The 18,324-nt window shown below is 46.8% G+C and overlaps 1 protein-coding gene across 1 annotated transcript; it reads left to right on the forward strand.

The window, feature by feature from the left end:
- The first annotated feature begins 683 nt into the window (after nt 1–683).
- On the forward strand, nt 684–12,875 carry PM20D1 (peptidase M20 domain containing 1). The gene is made up of 13 exons (XM_027659745.1): nt 684–879; nt 2,544–2,630; nt 3,160–3,392; nt 4,862–4,948; nt 5,751–5,884; nt 6,328–6,447; nt 7,212–7,287; nt 7,502–7,563; nt 7,796–7,874; nt 8,956–9,027; nt 9,429–9,597; nt 10,291–10,390; nt 11,195–12,875. Exons 1-13 carry the CDS (start codon nt 684–686, stop codon nt 11,322–11,324), a joined length of 1,545 nt encoding a protein of 514 aa, XP_027515546.1. The 3' UTR covers nt 11,325–12,875.
- Nucleotides 12,876–18,324: the final 5,449 nt, after the last annotated feature.

Genomic DNA, 18,324 nt, shown 5'->3' on the forward strand with positions numbered 1-18,324 from the left:
CAGTACAGGACAGCTGTAAAGAAGTGAAGAACAACTGTTCCACTGTGCTGGTTGGTGGAATCATGGAAAGAAGTGGCACGTTTTGGATTTAAAGCCTGTCAGGAGTGGGGCTGCCACACCCAGGGCACAACACTGTGGCTGCCTTGGGATGTTCCTCAGCCTGGTCCTGGCTGATCCTCCCAAGGAACCCAAGGAGGGACTGTTCATCAGGAAGTGGAGCGACAGAACAGGAGGGAATGGCTGCAAACTGACAGACAGAAGGTTTAGATGGGATATTGGGAAGGAATTCTTCCCTGTTTGGGTGGGGAGGCCCTGGCACAGGTTGCCCAGAGAAGCTGTGGCTGCCCCATCCCTGGAAGTGTCCAAGGCGGGGTTGGACGGGGCTTGGAGCAACCTGGGCTAGTGGAAGGTGTCCCTGCCTATGGCAGGGGGTGGAACTGGACGATCTTTAAGGTCCCTTCCCACCCAAACCATCCCGTGACTCAGCGATTCCAGGGCGGGCTGAGGGAACCACCCCCGCCCGCCGCCATCATGTCCGCGCCAAACTACAACTCCCAGCAGCCCCCGCGGAGGGAGGGGGCACAACCCCCCACTCCGCAACCCCATTGGTCGACGCGCCGGCGGGGCGAGTGGTGATTGGCTCCGGGCCACGCCCGTCAGGCGCGGGCGCGGCCCGTGCAGGGATGGCGGGCGGGCGGCGGGCGGTCATGGCGGCCGGGCTGGCGCTGGGGGCGGCGGTGCTGGCGGTGGTCACAGCCGTCCTGCTCCGCGCCTTCGTCCTGCGGCCCCCGGCCGGGGTCCCGCGGCTGTGGGCGCGGAGCGCCGGCACCGCCGCCTTCAGCGCCGGCGAGCGGCGGGAGCTGAAGGAGGCGCTGCGAGGTGAGGGGGCCCGCACACTGCGTGTGCCCCCCTCGGCTCCCGGACACGGCCGGTGGCCCCCCCTGAGGGTGGGACCGGTGTGGAGGCGGCCGCCCCTCGGGTGCTTTGCCGGGGAGGGAGCGGGTGTTGGCTCCCGGCAGGGCCAGGGCGGTGCTTGTCACCTGTGCTGGGCACTGGGGAGGCCGCACCTGGAGCGCTGCGTCCAGTTCTTGTCACTCAGTTCAGGAAGGACACGGAGGGGCTGGAGCGTGTCCAGGGAAGGGGACGGAGCTGGGGAAGGGGCTGGAGCAGCAGGAGAACTGAGGGAGCTGGGGGGGCTCAGCCTGGAGAAAAGGAGGCTCAGGAGGGACCTTTTCACTCTCTGTAACCCCCTGACAGGAGGGGGGAGCCGGGGGGGGGTCGGGTTGGACATCAGGAGGAATTTCTTTATGGAAAAGGTTGTCAAGCATTGGAAGGGGCTGCCCAGGGAGGTGGTGGAGTCCCTGGAGGTGTCCAAGGAAGGACTGGACGTGGCACTCAGTGCTCTGGTTGGGTTTGGTCACAGGTTGGACTTGATGGTCTCAGAAGTTTTTTCCAATCTCAGTGATGCTGTGAATCTCCTGAACCAGCTCTCACCCAGTGTTGATTTTCTCCACCATTCCCTGCTCGTACACACAGAACAGCCCCAGGCACCTGTGAGGGTGTTTTCCAGACATCCCTTTATCCACTGGATAAGTCACTGTCGGGATTTTTTTCCCTCTCTTGCTCACCACTGGCAGCCTGGCTGTGACCCCTGCTGCTGTGTTTGTGCTGTGTGACGTAGGAGATTGGAGGGTTTTAGATCTCAGGAGGGCTGGCAGTGTGCAGGAAACCACAACCTGGCATAAAATGATAGCCCTCCACTGTTCAGGTAGGGCTTGGTTGTGTGAATCTCATACCTTGCTGGTTTGTAGGATTTATTGCCTAGCAAATCATGTTTGCATACTTTTCTAATGGGAAAATAAAGGGTCACAATAGATTTTTGTGTTAATTGTCGAGTCACAAGACCTCAAAAGAATCTGTAACCTCACTTGACAGATGCTTTTGGGAAAGGCAGCTGGGACTGGGACTAAGTTAAACCCGTGTTCTGCAGCACAGTGGCTGGATCTTGGAGAGCAGCTGTGTCTGAGCCTGTTTAAATGACAGAGCAGACTAAAAGAACCAACAAAAGACCTGTCTGTTTATATATTTTAATAGTTAAAGCAGTCTGTGTAATAACACTCTTGCCATCACAACACAAGTTACTGTTGAGAAAGAACCTTGAACTGCCAACTAAGCTGCTTGTTCAGCTGCCAGAGTAGTTTATGCCGATGAGGAATCAGATCACCCAAGCAAATTGCAGCTGCTCCTGGACAGTAGCATTTCTAATGATATCATTCAACACTTCAGGATGAAAAGTGGAGTCAAATTATCTACAGAAATGCCTTGGCTGAACTGTTAGGAAATCCTGGTGGCTGCATGTGCACAGCTCAGCTGAAGCACATCAGTCTTTTTTGATAGTGGCAGCTCGTGCTGTGCTGTGAAATGATGTTTAAAGCTCCTGGAAAATATTCAGGAACATAAATATACTTCCCCTTTTCAAATGGCAATTCGAGTATTGTTTGATTTCAAGTGCTGAGTGATTTCTGGTTTGTGTTTCATTGAAGGTGCCATTAAAATCCCAACTGTGTCTGTGTCTCCAGATGACTTGAATACAACGGCCATGGCAGAATTTGGGAGTTACATTCAGCAAGGTACTAAACTTTCATTCTCAGCAATCTCTGCTGCTTGATTGCATTTTCATAAACAAACTGGAGAGTGTATATATGATTCCTGAATACAATGGAACAGATTTTTAGTTTGTTTTTCTTGAAGAAAGACCTGTCACAACTGGCACATGTGTATTTTTTTGGGGTATCCGTGGCCAAAGCTTGAACAGAGAAGGTTTAAACAACTTTTTGCACTGGTGGTGTTTGGTCCTTGAGATGGTTAAATGCCATTAGAGGAAAAGAAAAGAGGATAACTGCTGCTGCTTCAGCCTTTTTTTGGCAGTCCCATCATTGCTCCAGCACTGAGAGTTCCTGGTTTGTTTAGGAAAGTTTTAAATACAAAGTGAGATGGATTGGTACAAGTGTGAGAACTGCTGTTCTCTCCTGTGATCAGTCTTACTTGCAGTGCTCCCCTGAGGCTAAGTAGGTGACAGCTCCATGGGATATACAATGATAGTGTTCACATTACTGTTAATTTTTCTTTTACATGTGTTTTTAATTTTTTTCCTAACAGTCTTCCCGGCTGTATTTTCTTCAAAGTTCATCCAACATGAAATTGTAGGGAAATACAGCCACCTCTTTACTGTTCAGGGCTCTGCCCCTGACCTGCTGCCCTATATGCTGCTTGCACACATGGATGTGGTGCCTGCTCCCCCCGAGGGCTGGGATTTCCCTCCTTTCTCAGCTGCAGAGCACGAAGGTTTCATCTATGGACGAGGAACGCTGGATAACAAAAACTCTGCCATAGTACGTCCTCCTGGTAATGTCATTTCAGCAAGATAAAAGCCTGCAAAGGGTAAATTGGAGGAGTCTGTTCTCTTGGAATCCACTATATTGTCTCTCTTGCCTCCCTGTAAATTAATTAGTGATAATTTCCCGAGCCCTGCAGTGTTCTCCCGATTTCTCCTAGAGATGGAGTGACCACGATTACTGAAGAAAGCAGAGTTAAAAGCTCTTAGAAGAATCAGAAGAACGTGTTCCCAGATGCAGATGTATTTGGTTAAATGCCATATTTAAAGTTTTATGGCACAGAGAAGCTGTGGCTGCCCCATCCCTGGAAGTGTCCAAGGCCAGATTGGAGCAACCTGGGCTAGTGGAAGGTGTCCCTGCCCATGGCAGGGGGTGAGACTGGATGATCTTCACTGCCCCTTCCAACCCAAACCATTCCATGATTGTGTGCCAAATGTTGTGTTTGAAATCAGGCACAGACCTTTTCCTTTTTCCCAGGTGTCACACGGGCATTCAAAGCCAAACCTGGCCCTTTTAAAAGGCTTGAGTTTCAAAATAAATAATGTTTATTTAATAGGATAGACAAATAACCCTGTGTCTTTTATCCAGTCCGTGGCAGAACAAAGAGCTGTTGTAGTAAATACATTTGGGAGGAATAAAATACAGAAAAGATTGATCTGGGCAAGATTTCTCATTGGGGAAAGGTTGATGGAAAAATTAATAAGGAAAATGGCCCTTTGTGCCTTGTGGTGATTAAGGATTTAAACAAATATTTAGCAAACCAATGTCAGGGATGCTGTGACTGCTTATTGTGACACAGGCCACGCTCCTAGAAAGTTTCAGGTTATTTAATCATCGATTTTTGCAACTTGAAAGTTTGGTTTGGTGCTTCCTCCTACTGTGAACTGCGGAAGTAACTCCAAAAAGGGACCTAAAAAATGAGCAATTTCAGTGAACGTGGCAAAAACGGGCACTGCCAAAATGTTATTTCTTCTGATGTGAAAAATTAAGTAGTTTAAATTGAAAAAAAAAAACAGGTGAGAAGGGATAATATGGCAAATATATTGTTATATCTGCCATAGCAAATGGTAGATTTGATTTCTCATTCTTCAAATGAAGTTTCTTGGTTTTTTTCTGTTGTCTTGGCCCTTCTTGTACAAAATATACTGCTCATTAAAATCACTGCATTTGGTGGCTCAGGGCAGAGCCAGTCTGTGTGTGGGACAGGCAGTTTCAGGGAACAGTGAATTCCTTGGATAATTACAACTTTGCCATGCTTATGGACACCAATATTGCAGTGTTTTTTCCAGGGAATGGGGATATCCTCAGTAGGAGCCGTAGAAATCAACGCTCAGCTGTGAGCAGAACAAAATCTCCTTAAGGGCTGTGAAAGCATCACACTTCCCTTACATCACACTGCATTCTTTTACATTTATTCCCCTCATTAACACCCAGGGATGGTACAACACGTTCTGCTTTTCCTGCAGGGAATTCTGCAAGCTCTGGAATTTCTGCTGAGGAGGAATTACAGACCCCGCCGATCTTTCTACGTTGGCATTGGACACGATGAAGAGGTTATTTTCTTTCCTGTGAATATTTTCTTTCCTGGCACTGAAATAACAAGTTGTTTGCATTGTTCATGTAGGTAACAAGGCTTTAATTTCTTCCAACATTGTTTAGCTGGAACGTCTTCCCTGTTTTTCTTGGTTCTGTGGGTAGATACTGTGTCAGGCACGAGGGCAGAGTTATATATTGATTGTTTGGCTTTAAGTGACGTTGACAAAGGGTTTGGTCTGATGAGGAAAGAGAAAAGAACACAGGAGTTCTGTGTTCTGGTAGTTCAGATTCTTTCCTGCAAGGAAGGTGCAGCAGGAGTCACGTTTTTGGGTGGACATAAAAAGTTGGGTTAAGATTCATATGGTTGTTCCAAATGATCAGGAAGAACTAACAGAAATGTTCCACTTAATGGTCCAGAGAGACAGGTGAGGTGGGTTTGTTTATGCATTTTCAAAATAGACCAAGAATTGTTCACAGTTAAAATGAATATGTTAAAAATGACTAATTCGTGGAGTTTATAGCTCTGAGATATCATTGTGTCTAAGAACCAGGAGAAGTTCAAGCAACACTGAGTGACTGGTGAATGAGAGCACTCCTCAGTGTGGATATAAACCCATCTGCTACCAGGCCATTAACAATCTCCAGGGAATTTTGCTGGGAGAATCTTCTCTGACCAGGTTTCTCTGGAGCTGTTCCCCAGGGGATTCCCTGCAGTCGTGGGGTTGTAGCACAGGCACTGTCAGCAGCGAGGTGTTTTCCAGGATTCCTCCTGATGACAGTGCCTCAATCTAAACAGTTCCCCTGTCTGGATTCTCCCAGGTGTCTGGTAGGAAGGGAGCAATGAAAATTGCAGCTCTGCTGGAATCCAGAGGAGTGAAACTCTCCTTCTTGCTGGACGAGGGCAGCGCGGTGCTGGACGGGATCATCGCAGGAGTGAAGAAGCCAGTGGCTCTGTAAGGAGAACACAAGTGCTCCTGATGAAAGTGATTCATTTGCAATAATTAATTAGTGATTAATGACCTTGCTAATGTCACTGCAGTATGTTTTCAAGGCGTGGGGCAGCGCTGGTGTTGCTGAAAGCTGCATCAGTGGCACAAAGTGCAAGCCAAGGACCTTTGCTTGCTGTCCATCACAGCTCTGCTGACAGAAGCAGAATGTTCCACTTAGCCCTTGCAAGCATTTTAATTCTGTGCTGAGGAGAAGCAGCCAAGACATCAGCCCTCCAGACATCTAAATATTGTGATAATGATTCGTTGTTGCTGCTTCTTGGGTGTTTTTTGTGATACCAAAACTACACAGAGTAGTTATTTTTATCTATAGCCTGTGCATGTGTGTTTGGGGTTGCATGAAGCATTTATTTGTTTATTTATTGACTTATTTATGTATCATTGAGCAGAATTGCTGTCACAGAAAAGGGTTCAATGACACTGAACTTCACTGTGGAAAAAGAGCCAGGACATTCATCCTTTCCTCCTAAGGAGACAAGTATTGGCATTCTTGCAGCAGCCATGTCCAGGTGAGAGTTTCCTGTCATCCAACATCAAAGACAGTCAAACAGACTCCCAAGTCACTGATATGTGACTTTTTTAATATATCTACTTAGAGTCTTTCTCAAATTCCTGTCAATATATTTGAAATTGCAGTTTGTAGCTCACTTTGAAGGGCAGAAATACAACTCCCAGCAAAGGGACAATTGCCAGGTGTCTGCAGTGTCTTTTCACTTCAGCTGTTCCCAGTGTCAGTTGATTCTTTAAAAGCAAGACAAGTGCTGTCTACCCTAATTTACTCTGTGGCAATAGAGATTCCTTTGTCTGGGTTGCAGGATTTCTCTGGAATTTATTCCTGCACATGCCTCTACCTCAGCTGGTAATTCTCCAAGCCAGTAAACATGGTGTAGAGTCATAATGTGACTGCATAAATCGTCTCTTTACGTGTCTGTGTAGATACCAAATTGGCTAATAAATAGATATATTAGAAAAACTTAGTATGTCCAGGCATGGTGGAATTTGCTGGGATGTTTTCCTAGATTTCCATGTAGTTATAGGAGTCAGGCTTCAGGATTTTTTCAGCTTTTTTTCAAAGAGAGTCTTTGCATGTGCCTGGAATGCCCAGAAATCTGTGGAGCTGCGCTCCCAGATTCACTCACCATGAGAGCTAAGTGTGATTGCATCTCAAATATAATTCAGAAATCAAATTCCTGTCAACCTTCTGGAGCAATAACAGCCAGAGATTGATTTTTTTTTTTTTTTTTTTTAATTCCAAATGCTGTTTGTTTTGTAGACTGGAGCAGAATCCCTTGCGCAACCTCTTTGGCTACGGGCCAGAGCTCATGACTATGGAGCACCTTGCAGCAGAGGTGAGGAAAGCAGCTTGATTTCATTCCCAGATTTCCATATTAATAAGTGAAGAGTAACCCAGCTTATGAATTTAGAGCACAGCTAGGTCCTGGAAAGGAGGAGACTTAACCTGGCCTTTCTCCCAGATAATTGTTTCAGCCGTAGCCAAGTGACTCCGCTGTGCTCTTGAGAACCAGAAACTTGCTGATTTGTGGCTTTATTTCTTCCCCTTAGTTCAGGTTTCCTCTCAATCTCATCATGAGCAATCTGTGGCTGTTTTCACCTATTGTCAGCAGGTAAGAAAACAGATCCTTGATAAACCTTAAAAGAGGAAGCCATTTCTACTCTTCCCAGGAAAACAGTTACATTATTTTATAGTTCAGACAATTCAGTGGCTTACTGTCAATAAGCACTTTGTTAACTGTACAAGCCATCACTCAGCTTATTGCCTGTAGAATTGTGGTGCTTATGTTTTAGGAATATTCAACCTCTTTGAAAATTTTTGTTTGTTTCTTTGTGTTTTTTAAGAGTTCTTGCCTCGAAACCTTCCACCAACGCCTTGATTCGAACGACGACGGCAGTCACCGTGTTTAATGCAGGAATCAAGGTAGTTTCAAATGCATTTTTCTCCATGTATTGGGATGAGACAGTTAGGACATTTGATTTCCAGCTATTTATATCCATTCATAAGATCAGTATGGGCCCTGTTTGTCACCACCTGTCACCACCAGTCTCATTCCTACTTCAGATGTGGCTTGGATTTGGCTACGGTTGAAAACTACTTCCTTTCAGAAGTCTCTGATCTCTGTCAACCAGCTTTTAAGATTGTTAATGCTTTAGGACAGATAAGAAAGAGTGTTTTCTGTGTAATCCTACAAAATATCAATGACAGTATTTGAAACTCACAGCCATAAGCACTTCCCTGGCCCAGGTGGGGTCTCGTGTTTGTAGGACAGGTCTGGTGTTTGCCTTAAGCAGGGTTTGTTTGCACCTTGGACTGAGAGATAACAGCTTCTGGCTGATACAGCCAGATCTTGCCCTGATAAGGAGGTGTAGCTGTTCAAAAATACTGTAGCCCTGGAAAATAAACAGGCTGTTTGGTGTGTCCCTGGAAAAATCTGTTACTGAAAAGCATCACTGGACAAGGAAACAAAGATGCAGTGGCTGAACAGTGACACGGAGTGGCCAAGAGAGAAGTGACACCCTGGTTACTTGTATGTTTTTTTCCTAAAGATTATACACTTTTTGTTTAACAAAGTTATAAGAATTCATTCTGTAGAAAAGAAGAGTTATGTGTGTTCAGTAACATCATTTGTTAAGCGACTTATATCTCATGTTTGGGGAAAAGTAACATGATAATGAGATGAAAGTAGTGCTTAAAAAGGAAACCAAAATAAAGTTTTAGAACTTCTCAGTGTAAAGTTTCTGAAGGGAGAGGGCTTAGCTCAAGATAAAACCTTCTATATAAGAGCTAATTTTATTTTTGTTGAATTTATGAATATTGCCTTGTGGATTTATCTGCATTTTAGATGAGATTTACAGCATTTTAACACAGAGATATCACACAAAATGGAAATAGTGAAGCATTAGGCTGAGGCCTGGAGTTGTTTGAGTTTCTGAATTTGCAGTTGGCATTTTAATCAGTTTTTAACTTCCTTTTAATGTTGGTCCTTCCTTTTTTTTTCCAGGTAAATGTCATCCCTCCTTCTGCAAAAGCCACGGTGAACTTCCGGATCCACTCGGCCGAGACGGCTGCTGAGGTACCCACTGCCCCCCCTCTGGGGGGCCTCAGATCTCCAAATCCTTTGGTGCCAAAGAGCACATGGATCAGGTGGGATTGTGGAATTTTCTGGATGAGTTGGATGACATAACTCCCAAGAGCAGCAGGCTGACCCCTCTGCCTTTCAGGACTGAAGCAGTTCATGACAACCTTGAGACACTGATTGCACTGGGGTTAAAAAATTCAGCTGAAGTGTCAGAATCCCCTGAAGAAGAGGAAGAGAGGCTGACACACAGTTTCAATCTTAACTAAAATTTGTATTTGCAGCCACAATTGGCAGTTCACAGGCAAATGTTTTCTGGAAGCAGAATGTCTGCTGATGTCTCTGAGGGATGCTTTCTCATTTCTTGTGCTCATTTAATCTCTGTGTTTTACCCACAGGTGCTGGAGGCAGTCAGAAACACCATTGCTGATGACAGAGTGAAGATTGATGTAGTAGAGGCCTTTGATCCACTCCCCATCAGTCCTTGGGATGAGCAGACATTTGCAGTCCATATTTTTCAAAAAACCATTCTGGATATTTTCCCAGATGTTGACAGTGTAGTCCCAGGTAACAGCAGGCACATGACAATTGTTTCCTCTCCAGCTTCTGCCCTGCTTTTCTCTGCCCCCTCCCCCATTTGTTTCCATTTGCTGTGTACTTCTCCACCCCAGCTGTTAACTACTGGAAACAGCTGTTTTTTCCTCTTTTTATTCCGTTCCCTCTTTATGCTTTTAAAAGTTTTAATGTTGGGTTTTTTTAGTAGTGGAAGTAAAAAAGCAAACAGGAAGCTGACAGAAACAATGAGCCTTGAATTGGACTCTCTGCACATACAAAGGGATCTCTTCAGGGAAGAAAGGGATTGTGAGGGAGAGGAGGAGGTCTTCTTGCTTTAGTTCTTCTTTTATTGTTTTCATAGCTGGCAAAGCCATTCCTGCTTTTCTGTATTGTTCCTTAGGATCCCAGCCCCTTCCCTTTCTTGCAGCTCCTTCCTAGTTCTGCAGTGTTTGTTGGGCTGCAGTTTGAAGCTTAAATTTTGGGAGAGGCTGAGTGTCATGGCTGTTCTTAGACTGAATCATGTGTTCAGCTCCTGTTGCTGGAGGAATGTCCTTCCAGGATGTACCAACCCACTGTTTCCAGCCATGCTGCTTTTGGTGTAGGTTACCCAGAGCTGTTATCAGCTGCCTTCCCCTTCTCCTGGGGGAAATGTGGCTCATTAAATTGCTGCTGTGATGCAGAGTGAACCAGGGGCTTGTTTTCCAGGCACGTGCATTGGAAACACGGACAGCAGGCACTTCACCAACGTCACCAGCGCCATTTACCGCTTCAACCCGCTGCTCCTGACAGCAGAGGATCTCCCCAGGTACTGAGCTCTGCCTGCTGTGGGCAGCTGCTGGGCTGGGGGAGCAGGGAAAGACAAGATCCATCTGCATCAGGCAGAAGGAAACCCAGCCCTGTGTACCTTGGCGTGCCAGTGGCGTGGCCTCACGCTCGGCCAGGCCACCCCCTTCCTGCAGATTTGGGTGCTGCTCTAATCGGGGTGGAAATCACACTGGGAGAGTGTCAGCCCTTACTAATTGTTTCTTCAAAGGCAGGCAGGACTCATTTAGGTGTTTCATCTGGTAGTTCAGCAGTGCTGTGGAGCTCTCTGTGGTGCAGGGGTGGGAAAGGTGGTGTTCTGGTAGCTGGCCTTGTCCAGGAGATTTATTCGTATTTTTGGACACATTCTGGACACAATCTGAATTGATTTGCACCTTACAGCTGGAAATTTGGTTTCCTAAAGTAAAGTGGTAACAACATCATCATGCAAGGGATTATTTGTTCATTTAGCACATATTAGATGTGTCATTTTACTGAGGTGCAGATGATGCAGAAGAGTGTTCTGGCTGTACAGGATGGTGACATAACTGGCCAAGAAACGGGCAGAGAGCTGGAATACTGTTAGGATTTTTTTTCCACATGCTCCATAGACATAGTTGTTTTGCTCTGAGCCTTAGAAATCAGTAAATTTGGGTTGCTTATAGTGCAGAATTTGCTGTATATTCCTGTATTTTTATGATGTACATTGTTTTATGAAGCCAACAGGCAAGTAGGGTGCTGGGTTATGTGCAGGAGGGTCACAAATACACACACACTGGAATAAAAAACACTCCTCTTTTTCTTCCAGGATCCATGGGTTGAATGAGAGAATCTCCGTTGAAAATTATGAGAAACAGGTCGAGTTCCTCTTTCAGCTCATCAAGAACTGTGACATTGAGACTCTTCCAGAGCCCCACTCCAGCTCCCACGAGCTGTGAGAGGCACCCTGAGAGGAGCAGCTGCTGAGGTGGCCTGTGGGACACAGGGGGCTGGGCTGAAGGTGCAGTTCTGTGCTGGGCATTGAGCTCCACCTGGAATTTGGGGCTTGTGTATCGTGGTTTACATACAGAGGGGAAAAAACTGCTGCTTGCTGCTTTGGGAGGATGTGTGGTTGGCCACAGAACCTGGATAAAACACAACAACCAACCCCCATTTCTGCTCCTCCCTGGTCTGACGTGCAGCCATTAATCTGATATTAATTTTTTCAGCACTTTCTTTAAGCCTCTGAAATTGGTAGTCACTTAAAAATCTGAGCTATCAGCAGCAGTCACTTGCCAGTAAGAGGTGAATCATCCTCTGGGCTTTTGGCAAACTGATTTTATACAGTTAATTGGACTTTTCATTAATTTGAATGAGGTGTCTGTCAGCAGCTCACGTGGAAGGTTTGTGATGTGCTGAAAGGTTTCATGTCCCTGGTAGAGTCACACTAAGAGTTTAAAATTGCACTGCTGGGTTTGGGCTGCTTTCCCAAGGGGATTCTGCCAGGCTGCTTCCCCAGGGGATGCTCTCAGCCAGCATCCAAGGTGCTCTCAGCCAGTGTCAGTGTTAATTCCCAAGCTCTCCCATTCCCGCACTGATTTCTGACTCTGTTTCAAAACACTGAGCTCCAGAAGTTGCTGTAACTGATGAGGTGCTGAAAACTTTTCTTCCTGTCTTCTTAGTGATTTTTTTTTTTTATTTTCCTCCCTGACTCTTTGGTGTGGCTCAGGGTGTGTTGTGCAGCTGGGTGTCAGAATAAGGGATTGCAGCTTGAAATAAGAAACAAAACCAGTGCTGTCTGCTCATCTATTTTCTCTTTTCACTGAATCAGTTCCTGTACTGTCTGTTTCTCGTTTGCTCCTCTGAGAACTTGATTGTGAAAGATGTGAAGCCCTTCAGCTTCTTCCAGTTCAGTGGAATCAGAGGTTTGTTCCTTCACTGCCTGTGCAGTTTTCACTTTGCTGCAGCACTTCCACTGCCTCAGCTCTTTGGGAATCCTGGGATAGACAGGCCATTGATGTTGACTCTCTTTCATCTTGCACTTCTTGCCTGTCCTTGATAGCACTGAAGGGTTAAGCATTCTTTTGCCCTTGTTGGTCTCTTTAGTTGGGGTTACCAGTATTAATTAAACAAATAAATAATTAACACCTTGCTATTAGCCAAAGAAAAGCCTGGGTGAAAGCTGCCTTGTAACACTGACACACAGCCACATATCTCCTCCTGCTGCAGGGATGTGTCTCTTTTTCAGAACCTGAGTTATACACTGGAATGGGTGGTTGTTCTGCTCTGAATTCATATTGTAAAATGTGCTGGAATGTACAGGAAATACCCTGAAATGTATCCTGAAAAACACTCATGGAACTGTGATTCCTCTTCTTTCTCTTCACCATTCTCTTATTTATTTGTAATGTGATCTTATCATTGTGGCCAGAGGGCTACAACTCTATCACCTACTAAATAACTGAAACAAGATTGATGTTTTCATCTAATAAAACAAGGAATTCAGATTCTTTTCTGATTATTATTTAGCCTTTTTATGTAACTGTATAATTGCAGTGAAATCACTTCCACACCTGATTCTACACTGGAGCAATCCATAAAGTTTCCACCAAAACAAACCCACATATTTTCCAGCCAGCTTTAATCTTTTGCACCCTCCCTGGTGCTCCCCCTTCCTATACAAAACCAGCTAACTCTGTTCAGGCATTATTGGGCAGTAAATAGTTGCATCTTTTATGGTTTGCTGCACTTTGTCTGTGTGCCCCAATGTCAGTGATTTGTTCAGCCACGTGCCTGTGGCTCTTTTGTGGAGGTGTCATTCCTCTTGCAAACTCCTGTTGCAGGCACAGCAAAAGTGATGTGTCAGGGCCCAGCACAGAATAAAATACAGCCCCGGGGGTGGGAGGTGCAGGAAGGTTTTGTTGTTGGGGTTTTTTTTCACTGGCAAATCTCTGTAAAACTGAGTCTAAAGCCTTTGCTGTGTGGGGTCGGTGTTGTTTAACACCTGATGGTTGTGCTGCCAGTCAGAGGGACCTGGACAGCCTGGAGAAATGGGAAAACAGCACTGGCATGAGGGAGCACAGGTTGTGAAAATCCTTAGCTGGGTCATGCTGTTGTGGTGTGGAAGGAGGGGTTTGTTGCCTCTTGTAACAGCAAAGGAGTCCTGAAGACACACAGCATCCTTTATCTTCTGTAATCTCCTCTCCCCAGCCCCAAATCCCTCCCCTCTGTGTTTTGGTGAGGATTGCTTCCCTAAAGCATGTTCATCTGAAGGTTCATTTTGCTGCTGCAGGAAAAGTGAAGGGCAAACAGCTCTGAGAAGGCAGAGGGTTGGTTTTGGCAGGTACTGTGCAAATGTGTGCCATGAGATTTCTCTGCAGAGCCTCATTAAGTGCTGCTCATCAGCCAGTGCTGAATTTGGGCAGTGCCTCTGCACTGGGGACATGTTCAGCAGAGCTCTGCTGCAACCTGAGCCCACCAAACTCCAGGGCCTTGAACACACCAGCAGGATCCACTGCTGGAAAAGCACATTCCCCACCTCTGCCCATTTTTCCCAGTCACTTCTGATAACTGTCTGTGCTTTATTTCCCATGCAGCAGCTTTGCCTTTGTGTTCTTAAGCCTCTTTATTTTACCACATTAACTGCCATGTCGTGCTCATCTGACACTATTCTGAAGGGGCACTCGATGGTTTGGTGTCTGCACACCTCTCCTGACACCACAGTTCTCTTTCCACCCCGTTTTAGTTTTCTGGGAATGTCTCTTACCCTGAGTGCTGTGTGAAATCTTGGTGTCATCATGTAACTAACAGTGCACAGGTGATGTGCTGGCCCTTCCTGCTAAGATCACTTTAGTGTGAATAGTTCCTTGCTAATGCCAAGTGCCCCATGAAAACACAGATTATTAACTCTCAGAGCTATGCTTTTTTGGTTGTAATGAGTCACTGTGCCTTGAGCATGGAGAGCAATTACCTCTGACTCATCAGAGAAGGAAAAGCCTGATTTTTCTGCTCTGAAGACAGGTAACTTGGTGTCATACAAATGATTTGAACACTCTTGTTAGTCCAATCCCAGCGTGTTAACATTTTTCTGTATTATATCCATAGCAACTTCCTTTTTTCCCTGCTCTTCCCCAGGTCCACAAAGCTGCCATTCTTCTGACAACCCCACATAACGGATCTGCAGTTGTTCAGTCATCCCAGCCTGCTGTGGGCCAGCTGACCTAGGGACATGTGGGCCTGCCACACCATGGAGAAAAGGTCACATTCCACACCTGCATTTTCTAAAGAAAGCTCTGTTGCTGCCCTCTGTTTAACAAGGCTTGGTTTATTTTCAGCCCCGAGTGACCGTGGGGAGTTCAGGCCCAGAGCTGCAGGGGGGGGACACAGGAACAAGGTGTTTACAAAGTTGTTTCCTCCAGCTTGGCACTTGACACTTGCATTCTTGGCTCCTCTTTTGCCATTTTATTTGGTGTTCCACGGAGCTGGCAAAATCCATTTTCTCAAGCAGGTGCTGTGAGGGCAGGTTCTGTCCTTGCCCTCAGCAGAGCAAGACACTCACTGAGGAATCTGGAGGCTGCTCAGCCACAGCCTGCAGTGTCCTTTGCTGCTCCAGAGGAGCCTTCCTCACCTGTAGCTCAGCCTGTGACACTTAACTCTCTGCTCTTCAGTGGTTGAACCCTGCACAGATTCTTGCCAGTGTGTTCAGTCCTCCCCTTGCTGGTGCTCTGAAACTTTTAGACGTGTTTGTCCTTTTAATCCACAAATTCAGGTTCTTGTAACAACACTTTAAAGACGCACTGCTGTGAGCTGTGAGGTCTCTCTGCAGCACTGGCAGTCTCACACCAACATCTCAGTGCCTGGAGTGGTGCAGAAGTGCTGCCCAGGGGTTGTTTTGCCCAGCTGAGCAGCTCAGGGCAGGCTGTGTGACATCAGGTTTGCTGTGCAGGGCCCTGGCTCCGCTTTCCGCTCCCACACTTCCCGGGGCAGCGGGTGGTGGAGATAAAGAGCTCAGCGTGGTGGGGAAGGGAGGGACCTGCCCTGCTCAGTGCAGATCACTGAGCTGATTGAAGAGCTGGGGTGGTGGTGGGCCCCAGAGGAAGCTGCAGCCAGTTCTCAGCAGGAAGGAAAATGAGCCCATGGAAGGGTGGTGAGGGCAGAGGACAAAGGGAAAACGCTCTTTGGCACTGATGGATTTACCCACGAGTTGGTCACAGCCTGGGCAGTGGGGTTTAGAAGCAACATGTAGCATTTCCCAGGGTGCTTTTCATGCATTTTAACTTGTATTTTTAATCCAACACAATGTATGGTTTATTGCAGCCCTGTAAATGCTCAGATGATCACTTGAACACTGTGCCTGGTGTTGCAGTAGAAAGGTGACCCCATGGAAGGGCCTGGATCTCCAGAGGTCCCCTCCAACCCCAACTACTCTGTGATTCTGGGAAATAGAAAGGAGTGAAAGAGATGATTTGCATTTATTCTTTTTTAATACCAGCCTCTGCTCTGACCAGCCTTGTGGTATTTGTGTTTCCTTCAGCCTGATTTCTGAATATAAATGAGCTCACAGCTCATATCCGGAACAAACCCGAAATGTGAGGCACATCCTCAGGGCCTCCATGACAGGTGTCCATGGCCCTGCTATCTCACAGGAACCACTGGCCTTGTGGAACACAGGAAACCAGGACCTTCCAGCTCCTCTCTGCCAGGAGCTCTCACATGGCCAAAAGCCCATGGGGCTGACCCGTGTTTGTCACAGCACGTGGGTGACACAGGAACACAGCTGGGAGCACTGGTCATGGGGGCCTTGGAAAAAAAAAAAAAAAGGATGGTGATGGGTTTGTTTGCTTCCAGGCTGGCAAAACAGAATTTCCAGGGTCTGCATCTCCCAGATCTCCCAGATCAGGGTCAGCCTCTGACATCATTGCCTGCCCTCGTGAGCTGCTTATGCTCTGCACTGACATCTGAAGGGGTAAGTCATGACCAGTCTTTGAGTTTGCCTGTTGGGATTCCTGTTTGTAAGTAATTAGGAACTCAGTTCCTTCAGGATCCTTGGTCAAAGGCAGCAGGGACTGCACTGACATCTGTGACAGAGTGGTGGAGCTGGAGCAGGGAGCAAAGGCACCTCTCAGGGCACTGTCAGCTCCGGATGAGGTGGATGTTTTGAGTGACTTTGGCCAAACCCTTTTATTTTGCTCCATTCTGTGCAACAGGAGAGTCACCCTATACCCATTGTGAGCTCTCAGGCTGTTCCTGAGTGCTGGCCCAGAGCTGGACAGTTTGACAGTGCCAAAACCACGTGGCTGCTGTAAAACACAGGGGCAGGACATTCATGACATTCCCTGATCCAACGCAGCTCAGTGGTAAACCCTTCCCTCTCCAAACACTTTGTTGCCTTTGGTACCTGCTCCCTGCAATTGGAAACCCATTTCCTGCCCTTTCATCCTCTGCCTCTCTGATCTCTGCTGCTGGTGGGGGGTTTTATCTATTTCTGTGTTCTTGTCTCAGGCAGCTTTTGTCTCCCACTTCCTGAGCCTGCAGCTGGGCTGGGCAGCACCGAGGTCACGTTTTGGTGTGCCTTGTTTTTGGGGAGGTGAGGGAGGGATGGTTATTCCAGGGCAGATATGGATTTTCCAAGTCAGGAAGGAAAGATGCAGGCGGAAGGAGGGCCTTACCCAGGTTTATTTGGACAAAGGAGAACAGAGGCTGGGGTTGGAGGCAGGATTTGGAGCTCCAAACCCAGCCTGAGTGTGGAAGTGTGTTGTGGTTTTAGTTAAGACATGTCTCTGTATGTCTTAAGTTTTCCTTGAGGTCTCTTTGCTGATGTCACAATAGGAGGGTCTGGGAATTAGGTAAGTGACTCCAGAGGCTCCTCAGCCTTGAAATCACAGAATGGTTTGGGTTGGAAGAGACCTTAAAGCTCATCTCATTCCAGCCCCTGCCACGGGCAGGGACACCTTCCACTAGCCCAGGTTGCTCCAAACCCTGTCCAACCTGGCCTTGGACACTTCCAGGGATGGAGCAGCCACAGCTTCTCTGGACAACCTTTGCCAGGGCCTCCCCACCCTCACAGGGAGGGATTTCTTCCCAGTATCCCACCTAACCCTGCCTTCTGGCAGTTTAAAACCATCACCCCTTGTCTTGTCACTCTCTGCCTGTATAAAAAGTCCCTCATCAGAGCTGCTTTCTGTAATTAGTTCTCCTGCTCTGCTCCACATGTTCCAGTCACCCTCTTCTCCCAAAGCAGCAAATACTTCAGGAAAAAACCCTTCTCTTGCTCAATTTTTAACGAGAGCAGACAGAAATGAAGCAGCAGAACCCAGAGCTTTAGATCACAATGGATCCCCTGCTGCCCACAACTGCCTTTGTTTCCTCAAGGAATGAAGTCACCAGCTCCAGTCACACTTGTCTCCCTGTATCCATGGGGGAATGTGGTTCCTGTGCTGCCCTCCCCTTTCCCCTGCATGGGTGGTTGTGTCACAGCCACCCTTATTGGCCCAAAACTTGTCTCCAAGGCCTGGAGCTAGCTGGGGATCACGTCATCATTCTCAGTAATAACTTGCTGCTGACTGTTTCCTGGGAGGAAAGGAAAGGCAGGAAGGAAAAAACAACAACTGCTCATAAGTTCCACTCATGCAAAAAAAAAACCCAAAAAAACAAAACAAAAAAAAAAACCACAAGAAAAAAAAAGGGGAAATAAAAGGAAAACATGAATCAGAAGAGTTGGTGTCATTCAAGAACATGGAATTTTGCAGAGCATTGAGGAGCCTATCTCTGCAGCAGGAGTTTTTATGTTTTTTATTTATTTGTTGGGGGACAGTTTGGCGTAAACAGGCAAAGTGTGGACGTGACAGTATTCCTGGTTTTTTTTCCTGAGCACCACCAGTCTGGCAGAGGTCTGAAAGCCAGTGGGTAGCACTTGTACTGCTCCAGGGCCTGGCTCCAGCCACATTCCCCTGGATGGGG

The sequence above is a fragment of the Corapipo altera genome, unplaced genomic scaffold (genome assembly GCF_003945725.1).
Source record: "Corapipo altera isolate COAL_440 unplaced genomic scaffold, ASM394572v1 77b, whole genome shotgun sequence".
NCBI lineage: Eukaryota > Metazoa > Chordata > Aves > Passeriformes > Pipridae > Corapipo > Corapipo altera.